The sequence below is a fragment of the Seriola aureovittata genome, chromosome 18 (genome assembly GCF_021018895.1).
Source record: "Seriola aureovittata isolate HTS-2021-v1 ecotype China chromosome 18, ASM2101889v1, whole genome shotgun sequence".
NCBI classification, from domain to species: domain Eukaryota; kingdom Metazoa; phylum Chordata; class Actinopteri; order Carangiformes; family Carangidae; genus Seriola; species Seriola aureovittata.
In genome coordinates this window covers 20320826-20338295 of record NC_079381.1, presented here as the reverse complement: position 1 = coordinate 20338295, position 17470 = coordinate 20320826, and the positions used below count along the sequence as shown (strand labels likewise).

At 37.7% G+C, this 17470-nt stretch overlaps 1 protein-coding gene across 2 annotated transcripts; it reads left to right on the top strand.

Annotated features, from left to right (window-relative positions):
• Positions 1-4910: 4910 nt before the first annotated feature.
• Positions 4911-10263, top strand: LOC130186561 (neuropeptide FF receptor 2-like). 2 transcript variants are annotated; one of them, XM_056403762.1, is made up of 4 exons: positions 4911-5236; positions 6631-6966; positions 7208-7307; positions 7417-10263. In XM_056403762.1, the coding sequence occupies exons 2-4, from the start codon at positions 6639-6641 to the stop codon at positions 8300-8302; spliced, it is 1314 nt and encodes a 437-aa protein (XP_056259737.1). In that variant the 5' UTR covers positions 4911-5236; positions 6631-6638; the 3' UTR covers positions 8303-10263. The 2 variants fall into 2 exon arrangements, with proteins under 2 accessions (XP_056259737.1, XP_056259735.1); XM_056403760.1 differs by having other exon boundaries at positions 6627-6966.
• Positions 10264-17470: the final 7207 nt, after the last annotated feature.

The following is a 17470-nucleotide window of genomic DNA, read 5'->3' as shown; positions in this document are numbered from 1 at the left end:
TAATATAGTTAAGTATAAAGAACTCATAGTATAGTAAGGCCTGCAAAGTGAAAAAAACAACATAGTATAGTATGGCAAAAAAGTGAAAAAAGGACATAGTATAGTATGGCAAAAAAAGTGAAAAAAATGACATAGTATAAAAAGGTATAAAAACATGAAAAAATGTCATATTATAGTTATGTGTAAAGGCATCATAGTATAGTAAGGCCTGCAAAGTAAAAAAAAACACATAGTATTGTGTTGCAAAAAAAGTGAAAAAAACGACATAGTATGGTATGGCAAAAAAAGTGGAAAAAATGACATAGTGTTATAAGGCATAAAAACGTAAAAAGACGTCATAATATAGTTATGTGTAAAGGCATCATAGTATAGTAAGGCCTGCAAAGTAAAAAAAAAACATAGTATAGTATGGCAAAAAAGGGAAAAAAACGACATAGTATAGTATGGCAAAAAAAGTGGAAAAAATGACATAGTATAGTATAATAAGGCATAAAAACGTAAAAAGACGTCATAATATAGTTATGTGTAAAGGCATCATAGTATAGTAAGACCTGCAAAGTAAAAAAAAACAACATAGTATAGTATGGCAAAAAAGGGAAAAAAACGACATAGTATAGTATGGCAAAAAAAGTGGAAAAAATGACATAGTGTTATAAGGCATAAAAACGTAAAAAGACGTCATAATATAGTTAAGTATAAAGAACTCATAGTATAGTAAGGCCTGCAAAGTGAAAAAAACAACATAGTATAGTATGGCAAAAAAGTGAAAAAAGGACATAGTATAGTATGGCAAAAAAACATCAAAAAATTTAATAGTATAGTAAGGTGTAAAGGGGCCATGGTACACTTAGGCCTAAAAAGTGAAAAAAACGACATAGTATAGTATGGCAAAAAAAGTGAAAAAATGACCTAGTATAAAAAGGTATAAAAACATGAAAAAATGTCATAATATAGTTATGTGTAAAGGCATCATAGTATAGTAAAGCCTGCAAAGTGAAAAAAACAACATAGCATAGTATGGCAAAAAAGTGAAAAAAGGACATAGTATAGTATGGCAAAAAAGTGAAAAAAACGACATAGTGTTATAAGGCATAAAAACATTAAAGACGTCATAATATAGTTAAGTATAAAGAACTCATAGTATAGTAAGGCCTGCAAAGTGAAAAAAACAACATAGTATAGTATGGCAAAAAAAGTGGAAAAAATGACATAGTGTTATAAGGCATAAAAACGTAAAAAGACGTCATAATATAGTTATGTGTAAAGGCATCATAGTATAGTAAGGCCTGCAAAGTCAAAAAAACAACATAGTATAGTATGGCAAAAAAGGGAAAAAAACGACATAGTATAGTATGGCAAAAAAGTGGAAAAAATGACATAGTGTTATAAGGCATAAAAACGTAAAAAGACGTCATAATATAATTATGTGTAAAGGCATCATAGTATAGTAAGACCTGCAAAGTCAAAAAAACAACATAGTATAGTATGGCAAAAAAGGGAAAAAAACGACATAGTATAGTATGGCAAAAAAGTGGAAAAAATGACATAGTGTTATAAGGCATAAAAACGTAAAAAGACGTCATAATATAGTTAAGTATAAAGAACTCATAGTATAGTAAGGCCTGCAAAGTGAAAAAAACAACATAGTATAGTATGGCAAAAAAGTGAAAAAAGGACATAGTATAGTATGGCAAAAAAACATCAAAAAATTTAATAGTATAGTAAGGTGTAAAGGGGCCATGGTACACTTAGGCCTAAAAAGTGAAAAAAACGACATAGTATAATATGGCAGAAAAAGTGAAAAAACTACATAGTATAATAAGGCATAAAAACATCAAAAAAGATCACAGTATAGTAAGTTACAAAAACATCATAGTACAGTGAGGCCTAAATAATGAAAAAAATGACATAGTATAGTATGGCAAGAAAACATAAAAAAATGTAATAGTATAGTAAGGTATAAAGTGGCCATAGTATAGTAAGGCCTAAAGAGTGAAAAAACCACATAGTATAGTATGGCAAAAAATGTGAAAAAATGAAAGTAGTATAGTATAGTATAATAAGTCATAAATAACATAGTATGTCATAAAAACCTAAAATATGTCATCGTATAGTAAGGCATAAAAATGTCAAGCAATGTCATAGAATAATAAGACATAAAACTTTATACTGTAGTATAAAAATAAAAATGTAAAAAAAAAAACGCCATAGCATTGAACCCATAAAACATCAAAAACCCTTATGATATGATAAGGCATAAAAACGTATTAAAAACGTCATAGTATAGTAATGCATAAAAATGTTAATAAAAAACGTCATAGTAAAGTAAGGCAGAAAAAGTCATAGTACTGTAATACATAAAATGTCATAGAATAAAACTTACTATTCATTGTGACATTTTCATGGGATTTTTCGACACAAATTGAACTCATACCTTGATATATCCACCTTTTTATATTTACTCCTACTAGCAACCTGACTCCTAGTCTACAGAAGATCAAAGCCAGGGTACTCTGCAAGTTAACACTTGCTAACATTGTTAAATAACATCAATTGTCATTTTTTTGGTGACGCTAGGTACCACTGTGATATTTTCATATGACGTGAGCCTTCAGATTGCCCCCGTCATTTCAGTCCATCAAATGCTAGCATGTCTAAATGGGTTGTCTTAGAGATGTAGCCTCTTGGAGGGCACATTGGAATGATCTAAAAAAAATCGAAGGGGCCCAGCATTGATCACCGATCCTGCAGAGGTTAGTCAGGTGAAATGCAATAATGATTTGCAAACAATACATGGGGCATATTATATGACACCAAGTAGAAATGTCACCTCGAAGGATGAGTGCAGAGAGCCATGGAAAAAAGGGCACTGTTAAAAATTGCTATCAGCCAATAGCTTTGGGCAGAAAGAGGTGGAAAGGGGATTTTTTAATCCTTAATAAATAATTCCAGTTTGTTATTTTCATTTTATTTCACTTACATTTGAATAATTTCACATCATTCAACCACTTGCAATTCCACGTAACACTGAAAGGAGAAGCCAACAAGTGACAGCTCACTTTGATGATGATATGTCTTGCAATCATTTACACAATAGCTAGCTAACTGCACCATTTACCATGTTCTCATGGCTTTTTTCTACCCTTAGTTTTGGTTTTCATGTTTATGGATGGCAAAGTCAGTTTGTCAGTCTGCTGGTTCACACTGGTCCATACTAAACTATAATAATTTTGTGCACACATCCATGTCCCTGTTATCACTTGTGTCATCCCTTAACTTTTCATCTTGCACCATGACCAGGTCAAACTTTTAATTTGGTTTATGACCAAATACAGTGAAAATTAATGACATTACCATCAGCGTCTGCCATAGTCTGTGTTTTGTCCTAATTAGCAAATGCAGATATGCTAACATGCAAAACCAAGATGGTAAATATGGTAAACATGATATCTTCTAAACATCAGCATGTTAACATTGTCACTGTTAGCATCTTAGCATGCTAACATCCAAACACACTGTAGCTCAAAGCACTGCTGTGCCCATAGACACATGGAGCTGCTAGCATGACTGTAGACTTTTTTATTGTTTGACCCATACCCTGATTTTGTATCATTTTGTCTCTGCCATTTTGGTCAGGTCTCCCTTGAAAAAGAGGTTTCAAACCTGGTTAAACAAATGTTAAATATAAATAAAATCTACCTAATCTCAGCTGTGGGCCATGGACACTCTGCGTAGGTGTTAAGTCTTTTCTTGCCTTACCACAGACTGACAATCATAGCAGACTTAATAGAAAATTCTCAGTTGATGAAACGAAAGTAAATAACTTTCTGAAAAACTGATTGACTTGATGTCTTTTTGGGGTTTGTAGATTTATGTAAAAATTCAAGGATGAGACAATACTAAAGGCAAATTTTGATGAGAGCTTCCGAAGATTTCTTCATCCTTGACACAAAAAGCATACACACACACACACACACACACACACACACACACACACACAGTCACTGCCATCACCACTTGTCAGCTGCTTTCTGTGTATTTCATTGAACATAATTACTATAACTGCTTGTGGCAGCCATTACAAGGTTCAGTGCACATTGGAAACTCTATTTTTTAAAATGCCAAACTTCATACATTCTTTGGCTGACAGTGTGTTTCCTCCCTCTCACTTCTCTCTAAGATGAGAGTCCCAACACTTTGGACAAGTTTTATGCTAAAGGAAGTTCAACCTGCTACTTACACATTTTACAGCAGCTGCAGCAACAGCGTCATCAGGGGTTACGTCTGGCTCGGCTAACACTGAGGTAAATAGGTGTTTTTTTGCTTCCTCCCTTCAATCCTCATTTGACTTCACAAGGTCAAATATCAACCATCCATTTACAAAGCATCAACCCTCCCCCTCGACCTGCCATGATAGTGGTAAGATATCACCCTGCACAGTCAGTCTTCACCTCTGACTCTCACCGCTCACTCCTGTATCAATCAGACATTGACACTCCATTAAAACTCAACCTTGTTTCTCACCTCTCAACCCATCATCTCTTAACTTGCTGAGGCAATTTCTTTTCCCCATACATAACATTAATGATAAATTCAGTTTGCATTATTATGTGTAGGTTTGTCTGTGTAATGAAAATATTTTACCCAACATGTACCATAAACGCAATTAAAATACAGCACTGTAGTGAAGTTAGATTCAGTTCTGTGCACCACTTTGACTTCTCCCTTTTCTCTCACAGTGTAGGTGTGAGGGGTGAGTAGAAAAAAAGGTGAGACCTGGCTTTCGCAGGACAGTGCAGGTGTGAGCACTGAGGAGGAGGACTAATGCCTGATGACTGGAGGGTTGATCGAAGACGAGCAATGACATGCGTCCATTGGCCTGACTGAAGCCAAAGAAAGCAGGTGTCTGAGTCTCCTCGGAGCCAACCTTTGCCCCTCATTGCCACAGAGTCAGTGCATAGTGTGACAGCTTCATTTATTATATTCAATTCACACAACGCCTCTGGGCTTGCACTACTCCCAGGATCTGCACCGCCCAACGCATCTCCCTCGAGTGACTCTCATCTCGTCTCATCTATAACCGCTACAGCAGTCTGTGCGTGGCAGGCGCCCTGCGCAGACGCACAGGGTCTCACACAGCTTTTTGCTCTGAATGAGTGGAATTTCTAAGAAACAGATATATACCATCAGAAAGAAAAGAAGAGAGGAATACAACTCACACACTCTTTCCTGTAAGGTAAGAATATTTTTATATAAAATTTTTAACTCAGAAAATGTACCTCTGGAAGAAATTGTGACTTTCCATCCCATCACCAGGGCTAAAGATATGAGCTAAAACATCAGCCTGTTCATCCATGTAATTTTAAACAATAGAACAAAGACTTTTTATAGTTTCAAGGAAAATGATGGGTTTACTTCCACGTATTTTCTTAGATTATGTTACTCAGTCATTGCTACAGTATAATGAGCAGCAGGATGAATGTGATTGTGTGACTAAGAAAGTATATGTAGCAGTGCAGCTATAATCAAATATTCTCCTTTACTCAGACTATCTTCTTAAAGGCAGAGAAACACAAAGGTCGCAGAGAGAATCAAACTGTCACAGTTTCACCGGCAGTTTTGATCTTAAATCCACAGTTTAGGCTTCAACGGCTCATTTTTATGCATAACTGTGTTAAAATTTATTTCTTACAGGTTTTGAAAATAAATTGCAATAGTAAGTGTGAAAATAAAATCAATTAGTAACGAAATTACTTATTAAAATACACATGTTGATTGATCACATGAAATTGATCAAATATTCATCAAAGAGTAAACCTGGCCTACTTTGGTTTGTTTATGCCACTGCAAACCATTTTCACACACACACATGCACAAGCACACACACACACACACACACACACACACACACACACACACACATGCACAGGCACACACACACACACACACACACACACACACATACATAAACACACACATGCACATATACATACACGCATAAGCACACACACACACACACACACACTTGGATTTGACAATCATTATAAATAATTGTATAGTGAGTGCATGAAATAAAAAAAAAATCTTATAAACAAACACCATCCTGCAGAAGGCAGGAGACTAACCTTGCAGAAAGGTTTAGAAAATTAGTTTCCAAAAATCCATCTAGATGTGTAAAATTTACCAATCACATAACTGTCAGACAGAGTCAATAGTAACATCCCTCCTTCCCACAGCAACGGATCCAGATGATTGATGTAACCTATTGGCAAGCTACTGCACTGTTCATCGAACAGATTGGTCATTTTAGTCAGCATGTTGTTTTTACAGGGTGTGAGAGAGCACGCACTTGACTGGATCAACCCAGCCACAAAAATCAAAAGAGACAGCAATTGGACTATTGATTTTCAGAAAGGTTTTATTTTTTTATGTAATTACTAATTGATTCTTCCTGTCTGCAGGATTCCACTCCCACTGGGAGGATGTGTGTAATGGCACTGGTTTATAATTGGTTGATTTTAAGGGAGGATTTCAGATTTTTTTTTAACCCAGAGCACATGCACTGAGAACATAATAGGTTATCTGTGTGTTTTACTTCTGTTTCCGTTACTCTTTCTCTCCGAAAGCCAGATATCACCATGACCCAGAATTTAGTTCTAAATGCTTCCTGGGAGAACCTGAACCCTTCCGATTCCTCAAGATCACAGGAAAACCTTTTGACCCACCAGAACATCACCTATGTTGACTTCTACCTCCACAAGCCCTCTGTGGCTGCAGTCTTCACCATCTCCTACCTGCTCATCTTCGTGGTGTGCATGGTGGGCAACGGGGTGGTGTGTTTCATCGTGCTGCGCAGTAAGAACATGCGCACGGTCACCAACTTGTTTATCCTCAACCTCGCCATCAGCGACCTGCTGGTTGGCATCTTTTGCATGCCAACCACTCTGGTGGACAACATCATAACAGGTCAGGGTATAAAGTCTTTATGTCTAGTTCAACTTGTTCTCTACTTAATAATATGAGAGAATAAGAAAATGCCCTCATCAATTTATAACTGTGGCTGCTGTATTGGATTTAATTTGGAAATAGTGAAATGTTCAACTTCTTTCTGCCCGTTAGGATTCATTTTAATATTTAAATAATTCATACAGTCTGCTTGTCTTTATGTTTTTACACTCGATTTTAACAGTTTTCCTCTTCCCTGCAGGATGGCCGTTTGGTAGCGTAGTGTGCAAGCTGAGTGGGATGGTTCAAGGGATATCCGTGTCTGCATCTGTGTTCACGCTAGTGGCAATAGCTGTTGACAGGTGAGGGCTGTAATTGTGTTACTGGTTATTAAGTGCTTGTGTGGGAGTGTGTGTTATCCCAAGAGGCTCCCCCTCCTCAATGCGTTTCCTTCAATCCCCTTTGTGTCAGGTTCCGCTCCATTGTCTACCCTTTCAAGCAGAAGCTCACCATTGCCACCTCCAAGCTAATTATCGTCATCATTTGGGTCCTGGCCGTGTCCATCATGTGTCCCTCGGGGGTCATGCTCCAGGTCACAAAGGAGCACAGGGTGCGGATAGTCCTCGGCCACGACAACGACACTCGCCCCTTTTACTGGTGCCGGGAAAACTGGCCCAATCAGGAGATGCGGAAAATCTACACCACCATCCTCTTTGCTAACATCTACCTTGCCCCACTCAGCCTCATCGTCATCATGTACGCCCGCATCGGCTTCACCCTCTTCAAGACCGCTATTCCTCCCTTGAGGGGCAGTGGAATTGTGTCTGGCGAAGGGAGTGGCAACAACAAAATGAGCATGGAAGGTCGTCACACAATATCAAGGAAAAAGAAAAGGGTGATAATGATGCTGCTGGTTGTGGCTCTGCTCTTCATCCTCTCCTGGCTGCCTCTGTGGACGCTGATGATGCTGAGCGACTACGCCAGCCTGACGGAGCACCAGTATCGTGTCATTAATATCTACGTGTATCCCTTGGCTCACTGGTTGGCCTTCTTCAACAGCAGCGTCAACCCCATCATCTACGGGTTCTTCAACGAGAACTTTCGCAGAGGCTTTCAGGCGGCTTTCAAATTCCAGCTGTGCTCCGCTTACACGGGGCACCAGAAGACCTACTCCCATCGGATCAGAGGGAACGCTGTGCTCCCCGTCCGGCCCGCCACACTCAGCAGATCAGGCTCAGGAGTTCAATCAGTGTTAGTGGGAAATGGGAAGTGCTCATTTCAGGAAGAGGGGTGTAAAAATGATATCAAAGAACAGGACCTGATCATGGAGGATCTGGAAAAGGTGTCCCATATTTAGACAGACTCAGAGGGTGCAGCACACAGACACTTTAAGAGGTTCTGAGGCTTTTGGAGAATCAATGGACAATGGGAAACAGGCCTCATAAAAATACATGATTAAGTGTCATGTATATTTGTTCCAAGTGAATGTACCTGCAAGCTCTGCAACATCAGTAATCATCTTATTATATAATTTTGATTTCCCTTCTGAATGTTTATTATGGTGTAAATAGCAAAGAATAGTATAAACAAAGAGAAATTAAAGTCCCCAAAAACTTGGCTTAAAATTGTTTGATCGGTTCTGACTGACAGAGTCCTGCAACCATGAATAAACCACCAACCCAAACTGGTGGATGGGCAATGTGAGATCACTTTAGTAAATCTGATCCCTGCCCTTTTCAAACCAGAGAAAAATACATACACGGATAAAGCACAAGTATCTGCCCGTCTCTCAGACAGAGAGGGAGGAAATATAATCTGAATGTCCATTTTTTTTATCACAATGTAATGAAATGAGTTGGATGACATTTTTATCTTAACTGCTTCAGTTGTGTTTTGTGGTTCACATTCTGTAAGCCTATCTGCTGTGTTAACTCTATTACTATTAAATTCTCTTTGCAGGTGATGTAATAGCAGTGAGATTCAATGAATGGCACAGTGGTGCAGTTCGATCAAACTTTAATTCAGAAGTGCCCTGAACATTACTGGGATGTTTCAGGGAGAATGAAAGCCTATCAAGGCATCTTTGGCCAATTGAAGACATCAAGTTTAGAACTGCACACGTGGACGGCAGTGTGATGAGAATTGTTTTCCTCCAGTCTAAGTGCGTGTTCTAGTGCCCCCAGTGAAGCTGGCGCTGGGCTGATGGCTGTGACATGTGGTGGCATTGGAAGAGGATCACAGGCTCATTTGGAAAGCATCCATAAGTCCTCCAGTTATCTGCTCCTTGCAGAGTGCTTTGAGATCTGAACACTTAAAACAATGTAAAAGGGAAGAAAGTTATATTAGGATTTCAGATTCAGCTGAAAACAGAGCAGATAAGAGGTTAGAGAGACTCACCGTACCAAGAAAATGCATGAGCACATACGCATCATGTGCTAATGTATGTAAAAAGGGTATATGTTCAACATAAAAGTGTGGAAGAACCATTAATTGAAGACTGAAACAAATATAGAAACAATCGTATTAATGTATAATGCTTAATAGCCATTTTTTTCCACACAAGGCAAAGGCATGTTCTTTATTATTTCAGAAACATTCACACATGACTGCTGTACTTAACTTTATAAGGTGTTTAAATCAGGTCTTAAGAATCCACCTACACTATGAATGATGCAAAGATCTACGTGACTTCGGAAGAGGGTTTATTGTCGGGGCACAGACGGCAGGAGCTTCAGTCACAATGACTCGGCAACTGGCTGGTGTTTCAATAGGAACAGTAACTAAAGAGACATCTGCATTTAGATCTATGAGAAAGACATCAGTGAATAGTCTTTGGAGTGGCTATCGTGACTGTGAATGGACCTGCTATTGTTACATCGTTATAGTGTTATTTTGCTATTGCAAAAAAATAATAGCTTTGCCATGAATGTACAACATTTACATGTGTGTAAAGTTTAAGTTGTTTTTCTGGAAACCATAGGGTTTGTGCGCTATTTCCACATGCAATTGAATTTGAAACCGTTACCTCAATATGTGATATGTTATTGAACAGTGCTGTTGCTGATACTGAAGCAGGATAACATTAACATGTACAGTTAAGAGTGTATATATTTGATATATATTCATTATGATTGTAAAAAAAAAAGTTGAATTTGATGGAAATTCTTGGGAGCCATAATTTTGGTTTTGTGTAATATTATTATTTTTTACTATTATTTCTAAAGGTTTTTTGTCATGTAATTTCTCTTGTGGTCAGTATTTGTCATGCAACAGTAATAATGTGTTTGTGCCAAAGTATTAAAGTTACCCTGTTTTTAAGAGGTGGTCCCTGTTTAGTCTGTATCATGCACATGCTCTTGTTTTCATACAAATTCTGCTGCCTACAAACTAACATAGTCTATGTTCAACAGGTTAGTTTGACTAACCATGATCATGATACATGTAGTCTTTTGCTCTCTGTAACAACCTGCTGCTCAAGTATTATGTTCTGTTTGTAATATTAATGAAGGTTTGAGTCGTGTGTGTGTGTGTGTGTGTGTGTGTGTGTGTGTGTTGTGTGTGTGTGTGTGTGTTTGTGTTTGTGTGTGCATGCTTTCTGATTACAGTTACCCACCATGTTTCTCCAAGCAACTCGTTGCACAGTAGCACATATTGGGTTCTACACATGTAACCGTTATGAAAGCACCCTCAATGACCCCACAGTGAGCACCCAAATACCCAGGGATTGAAGGAGAAGAATTCATGCACATGGATAGATGTTATAACATGTAATATATATTCCAACTGACCTTTTTGGCTTATGACACACACACTATTTGAATTTGAAAAAAAAAAAAATATTAGACATACTGTGCTGCCAATGTTATTTACTGCTTGTTGGTGTAATGGAAACAGCCGAGTGATTTTCAGACAGTGTGCTGATGAAAAATAAAAAGTGAACAAACAGGAGGAAATAGAGCAGCATAGGAACTATTTTTAGCAGCGCATTTGGTGCTGAAGTGAATATCTGCAGCAGCACGTTGGTGTTTCATACAGAGGCTGTTTTCATCATAATGAAGAAAAATGTCACACAGTGCAACAGCATGGCTCATTGTTGCGTCTTTGGACAGCAATGCAGATCTTTGGCATGGAGGAATAAGATGCATGAGGCTTCGCTTACACTGGCGATGCTTGTTAGTAGAATCAGTCCACTGTTAGTCTTGGTATTTCCATGGATTGTGATTCATTAGTGTGTGAGTAAAATAAATATAGGTAATGTAGCCTGTTATTTGTCTTCATTGTTATTGTTAATATCATGAAGCCAGTTCTTTTAGCAGCGGGTTTAATCAGCAGACACAGATGGGAATCATAAGCCTGATGATCAAAACACATGGATTATAAGTTCAAACAGGACTAAAAGGATAAAGACACAATTTTGGTTTGGAAGATTGTTAAAGGATCCGACGTAGATGAAGTAATCGTCACGTTTTTTACACCAATCAAACTACTTGATGAAGCATTCGGTTCTAAAAAAGCTCTTTAACTGAGATTTTCTCTCCCAATCTTTTTCTTATTCCAGACGTGAGGTTCGTATGTTTAATTTTTTTTTTTTTACTTTTAAAAACCGTGGAGAGGTACAGACATTTTGTGATGCTCCTGTGAATCTGCTGCTGACAAACCTCCCCTGACTGATTGGAAAAACACCATCTTTGTCTCCCTCTGGTATATTACTCACTCTGCTTTCTTTTTTTCCTCCTCACACTATTCATACGCACCCACAGTAAAACACTATATTAAATCTCTAAAGGAGAAACCTATCAGCACGCCTTCAGCAGTCTACCATGTCACTTAAGCCATAAATACAAAATGTTGGATGAAGATGTAGGCTTGTGTTTTTTTTCTTTTTAATAGTGGTTGAATAAAAAAAAAAAGAATAAAATGGATGTCGTGATATCTCTAAGTGGTACTTTTCTTATTACAGCTATGTTGCTATTCAGTTATATTTCTAAGTAGAGGAGTATAGTCATCATTGAGCTGAGAAATTGTAGATAACATGAGCACATCTTATGCAAAAGAAGACTGAAAAAAAAAAGAATAGCTCACAAACATGATTTGTTTAGCAGCTATTTCCTATTATTTTATTAGCCACGGTGCATACATAGAAGTTGAAATCTGATACTGACAAGTACAAACACATATCTGCCCTTCACCTGGGTGGTCTGGACTTCAGTGACAGCTGAGCAACAAAGCATCAGAGAGGGTTTGTCTACTGGAAACATTTAACAAAGCGTGAGCAGGAATACGTGGAGCTTTCTCTGGGGTAAAGTGCTCTCCTTCACCAGCAGCCCTGTCGTTCTCCTGGGACAGATGAACAGCTTGAGAAGAGGCGACTGTTTTCCTTGAAGTGGGAATAGTTTCACTGAGGATGATGAACAGCACTGGAAATACAGTGGTGCTACCTTGACTGCTTGTTCAGTAATACATGAACACTGGCAAACTGAAAACAGTGCAACATTTAAATGGGTTAAATGAGTTAAATCAGTTCAATTCAACTGTCTGCAAAAAAAAAAAAAAATACACAGTATAACTCCTCTTGTGTCATTTCATCTCATGTCATCTAATCGCGTGGCATGTCTTCTTCCTCTCATCTCGTTTTTTTAAATAATCGAATCTCATGTCATCTCATTTTCTGTCATCTGATGCTATTTAATCTAATGTCAGCCCATTTAATCTGTCCTTCATGTCACGTCTTGAAGGACCTCTGACATTACAGAAAGTACTTAAATGAACCCAAACCATGGATTTTTCCTAAACCTTACCAAACTGTGATAGTTCCAAGAGCTTAACTGTGTGCTTATTATTGTAACCATGACAACAAAGGTCTGATGGGCTATTTCCAGAGACGCTCCAATGGGTCGTTTCAAGGGAAGGAACAAACGACCTAAATAGTCGTTTAGGTTGGATGAGTTGTTGGACACATTTGTGATTTTTGGATATAAGGTTCAAAATGAAACTTGAGTTTTGCCAAAACACAAAACAAAGTCAAATTGCCTCTAATATCAAGGCAGTTTATAGGTACGTAATGTGTATGTGAACCCTATGTATTCAGTGAAGCAGAGAACTGCAACGCCAGCAGAGGAAAAACAATAATTGAATCATTGATGTTCAGCTGCTGTGTCTAATACTGTTGTACTCTTTCTTTCCTTGATACAGCAGTTCTGTCACACAAACTGATCTGTGCACTGTGACAGAAGACAGCTGATGTGTTTTAACGTCGATGAATAAACCAACTTGCCTGCGCTCCGACAGTCTGGTTGAGCCTCCTGTGACGGAGTCCTCTGTAGGTTTTTGAAAAAGGGCAAAACTGATGTAAAATGTCAAACAAATGATGAAAAATTCAAACTGATCCAACGTATCTTGCAAATGAAGTTTAAAGTCAAAGAGAAACAGAGTTGCCACTACCTGGTGTTGACAGTGACAGAGCAATGAGATCAAATGTGATCAGCTGATAATACAGGTGATTACCGAAGGCCATAATAAATGTGGCCCACACTAACTATCTATTAAATCTGTGTCCTGTGGGTGAAGAGAAAATGGATTGTCTTCTCAACAGATTAAAGTCACCTTCTGGACCCACTAATCTCCAGAAGCCATTAGCGCGTCTACCTTCAGCAATATCTCTATCCGTGCTCTTCCATTAGGTTTACGTGCCATTTTATGTGAGATTTTCATCAAGAAGACATACGTGCCACTTTGTTTCCCAGAGCTATTTACTGTAAGAGCCCATTCCTTTTATCTGCCCCACACTAAGGACATTGTTAATCTTTAAACATCTGTGAGGGGGGTTTTTACTTCTGACACTCTGCACTCCATTAAACGTAAAGGAGCAAATCTCAATACTGTAAATTGATTTATTTAGTTTTCATTATATTATTGTACCTGGGGAACAGCAGAAAACACCCTTGATGACCAAGCAAGATGATAGACATTTTATATTAGATGTGGACGTGTTGATAAGTAATATTCTCATGGGCCCTCTGTAATTGATATGGGATTTGAACGAGATATAGGGGAAACAACTGGGTAGCAATTCATATAAAAAATATTATCACAGAGGTAAACAAAGATTTTTTATTTTAAAAACCCTAAAGCTTTATAAATCCTATTTCACTAGATTCTTGAGATATAAAGTGTGGCCGGCTATTTTAGCTAGATATGGCTCTTTTAATAACAGTTTTTTTCCATTGCATTGGTCTTTAGGCGAGGTGACGTAATATGAGCCCTCCGCACCTGCTTTGGTTTATATCTGTGGTTACTTAATATATAAAACATGTGATATGGATGTCTGGGCTCCACCTCTGGGTAAAAATGGTATTGTAACAAGACTTAAACTTAATTACGCATTGCATATTTTAGCCCATTGATTACAACTTGCACATTCTTGCTCTTCATTGCAAAACATAGCACACCATCATTTTCTTTTAGGTCCCGTCTCACAGGCAGCTGTAGGGTTTTATTCATTGTTAGTGTGCTGCAAAAATCTTCTCACATCGTCAGAGTGTTGTAAGCAAGCCAAACCTCACTGGTGGTGCCGCTCTGACCTCCAGACTTGTGAGTCATCTGTCAGACAGCACTGCAATATGTCAAAATTTCATCTGTGAAATCTCGGCTGTCATTTCATCCCTGTTTATCAAGTCTATAGGCGACTAAAACACAGCACTGGGTGTCTGTGTAAGGCAGGGAGGGTATGGAAAAATATGATGAAACTAAGTTGATGAATATTGAAATAAACAAGAGTTTGCTGATGCTACTAAGATTAAACTTGGATCCTCTTTTATTAGTTGCTTCCCTTATAATTTTTAACGATTAATTGTGTGGTGGAGGGTGTCAACTTTTCATGGCTTCTGAAAGGGTGCATGCCAGAAAAAGTTTGGGAACCACTGATGTGCGGCAAGATTTCTTGCACCACTGAACCTCAGAGAGACAGCGGGAGGCAGGGTGAATTTTACACAACAGAAGGTGTTTAATTTTTAAACCTGAATAGCAAATAAGGACACATCTACATTAATCTGTAAATAACAGGATTCTTGGGTCTAAATTGAGACATACAAATAAACAACATTGTAAGGTTATTATTTTTCTACTGCTTTTACTCTTTTCTATCATTGAGATATTCTGGTAAAAAAAATGTTGTTAAAGTCTGACTTAAAAGTTGCAGCCAAAGAGAGCACATTAAAAATTTATGTTTTTCCTATCACAAAGACTCTATCTCAAAAGCTTGAGTGTATGAGCAAGAGTGTGTTGTGAGAGGAACTGGTACCTCTCATCATAGTTTCATGTATGCTTTTTTTTCCTGTGTGAAAGAAATAGAGCTTATAAAGAGGGGCTTTAAGAATGGTTGAATGCATTGAAACAGACTCAATTATCTATTGCTGTAAAACAGCTTTTTTTTTTTCAGGTCAGGCATCAGCAATGATCTAGCTATCAAAACCCTGATTGCTGTATACCATTACCCACTTGTGTCCGTTGCCATGACTTCATATGATACATTTAGTCATAGTACTGACATGAACCTATGTGCTAGAAATGACATGCCATTGAATTGTAATTCAAGTGTGCTAACACTAGACACTCCCCCCGCTCATAGATGCCCTCCATTGCTATCTCTGAATACCAACACTCGACTGACTGACAATGTTCTTGTAAAACCCAGTCACTGCAGAAACAACACATTTGAAGCTCCAGAAAGTATTATTTTTAATATCAACACTGACTCAAATAACTCCCTGAAATGTGAAAGATTTGCATTAACTGAGAATCCTGTAGAGAACCGACTCAGTCAGCAGCTCTCTGCAGCTTTCAGCTGTTTTCTTTTTCAGCCCATAAGATTAAATCCCAATGCTGTGGGATAGCTAGCTAGCATGTTAACTTCAGACGAGGAAAAGAAGTGACAGAAACAAGAGCTAACATTGGCGTTGCTCTCCACCAATGGAGACGGCTCTTGGTGAGTAAAAGAATGAAGTTTGATGCTGAATTTGCAACGTTTCTTCTACACTGGTAAGTAAACAGCTGTTAATGCTAACGTTAGCTATGTAGCAATAGCAAAACTTAAAAACAGCTCTTTAAACAATAATGATCTAAAAGTTAATGCGCTGGGTTTTTTTTAACTTTTTTTTTTTTTTTTTAACAGGGTCGTGTTAGCGACTTTCATCTGCTTCCAGTCTTTATGCTCAGCAAAGCGACTAAGTATTTCTTGTAGGATGACTATTCCTTTAAAGCTGTCATTGTTTATATCATTACATGTTTATAACAGGGCCTTATGTTGATATCAGTAATCATTACATCTATTTATCTTGTGTAGTTCTGTCTTATCGTTAGTTACTCTCAGAAAATAGACTTACGTGAAGTTAAAACAGGAAGGGAATCTTTGGATTCCCATTTGGATTCCCATTGCACATGTGTACTTACAGACTGTTTTTCAGTTTTACTTAATCAGTGAAGGCATCCATGGTGCCCATATGTAATTTTCATCACTTACGAATTGATGAATTGATTGTCATTTAGAATCTCTAATTGACGTAAATTGAAAGCCTTCCGGTGGAGGGTGGCTGGGTGGGTGGGCACAGATTGGCTCTGACATTGCCACAGATGGGGCCCTGACGTAAAAAGCAGATATGATGGAGGACATGATGGAAGCGTATGAGAGAGACCATCATTAAAATTTAAACATCAATTACAGATTGGGTGCATGAGTACACATGGCAATGGTTCTAACAGCTAGAACTCATATCTTTCATAGACCCGTATATTCTCAGTTTGCTACCAAATTCTCCCCATTATATATGATTGCTGTGACGCACTTCGTCCACCCACAGCAGAACGTCTTGCAGTAAAATTTTGAGTCCATTTCAGCCAATTTCCTACTATTACTATTTATATATATTTAAACATTATACATATATTAGGTTGTTTTGAATTCTTGAAATAGATTTAAAGATTTCACACAAATAAAATGATCACTTGAGAGTTGCTGTTAAGTAGGTATAAGTCCCTTGATAAATTTAATACTTATTCCTCACACACAGCAAAATCGTTTCTATTAAGTTAGCACTTTACAGCATTCTTAAGTGTACCTGTTACATGTTTTTCGTGTGATCTTTTATAATAATAATAATAATAATAATAATAACTTTTTTATAGCGCCTTTCAAGGTACCCAGATGGTGTACAGAATGTGTAATATCCTTATCAACTGCTGCATTAAATACATAAGACTTCAAAGAAAAGAACTGGTGCATCAACATCTGGTTCCACACATAAATAAAAAAGTGACACTATTACTTTAGCATGTGTAAAAAACACCTGTAGCAACCACAGTCATAGAGGGCGAAACAGCTCTCTTGCACCACCTATTGGTCCATTGTCAAAAATACATGTCATATGCAGTATTTATGCTCAAAGGCAATAATGCTGCAAATCTGCCAAACATGATAATACTGGCACCTGGCCACTTTATAAAAGTCTTAATAGTAATCATCAACCAGAGG

What these genes read in the sequence shown, in the direction of transcription:
- LOC130186561 (XM_056403760.1), top strand. Translation starts at nt 5,153, where the DNA reads ATGAGTGGAATTTCTAAGAAACAGATATATACCATCAGAAAGAAAAGA. An exon ending in CACACACTCTTTCCTGTAAG is followed by an intron (nt 5,237 to 6,626) that starts GTAAGAATATTT and finishes TCTCTCCGAAAG; the next exon opens with CCAGATATCACCATGACCCA. An exon ending in GTGGCAATAGCTGTTGACAG is followed by an intron (nt 7,308 to 7,416) that starts GTGAGGGCTGTA and finishes CCTTTGTGTCAG; the next exon opens with GTTCCGCTCCATTGTCTACC.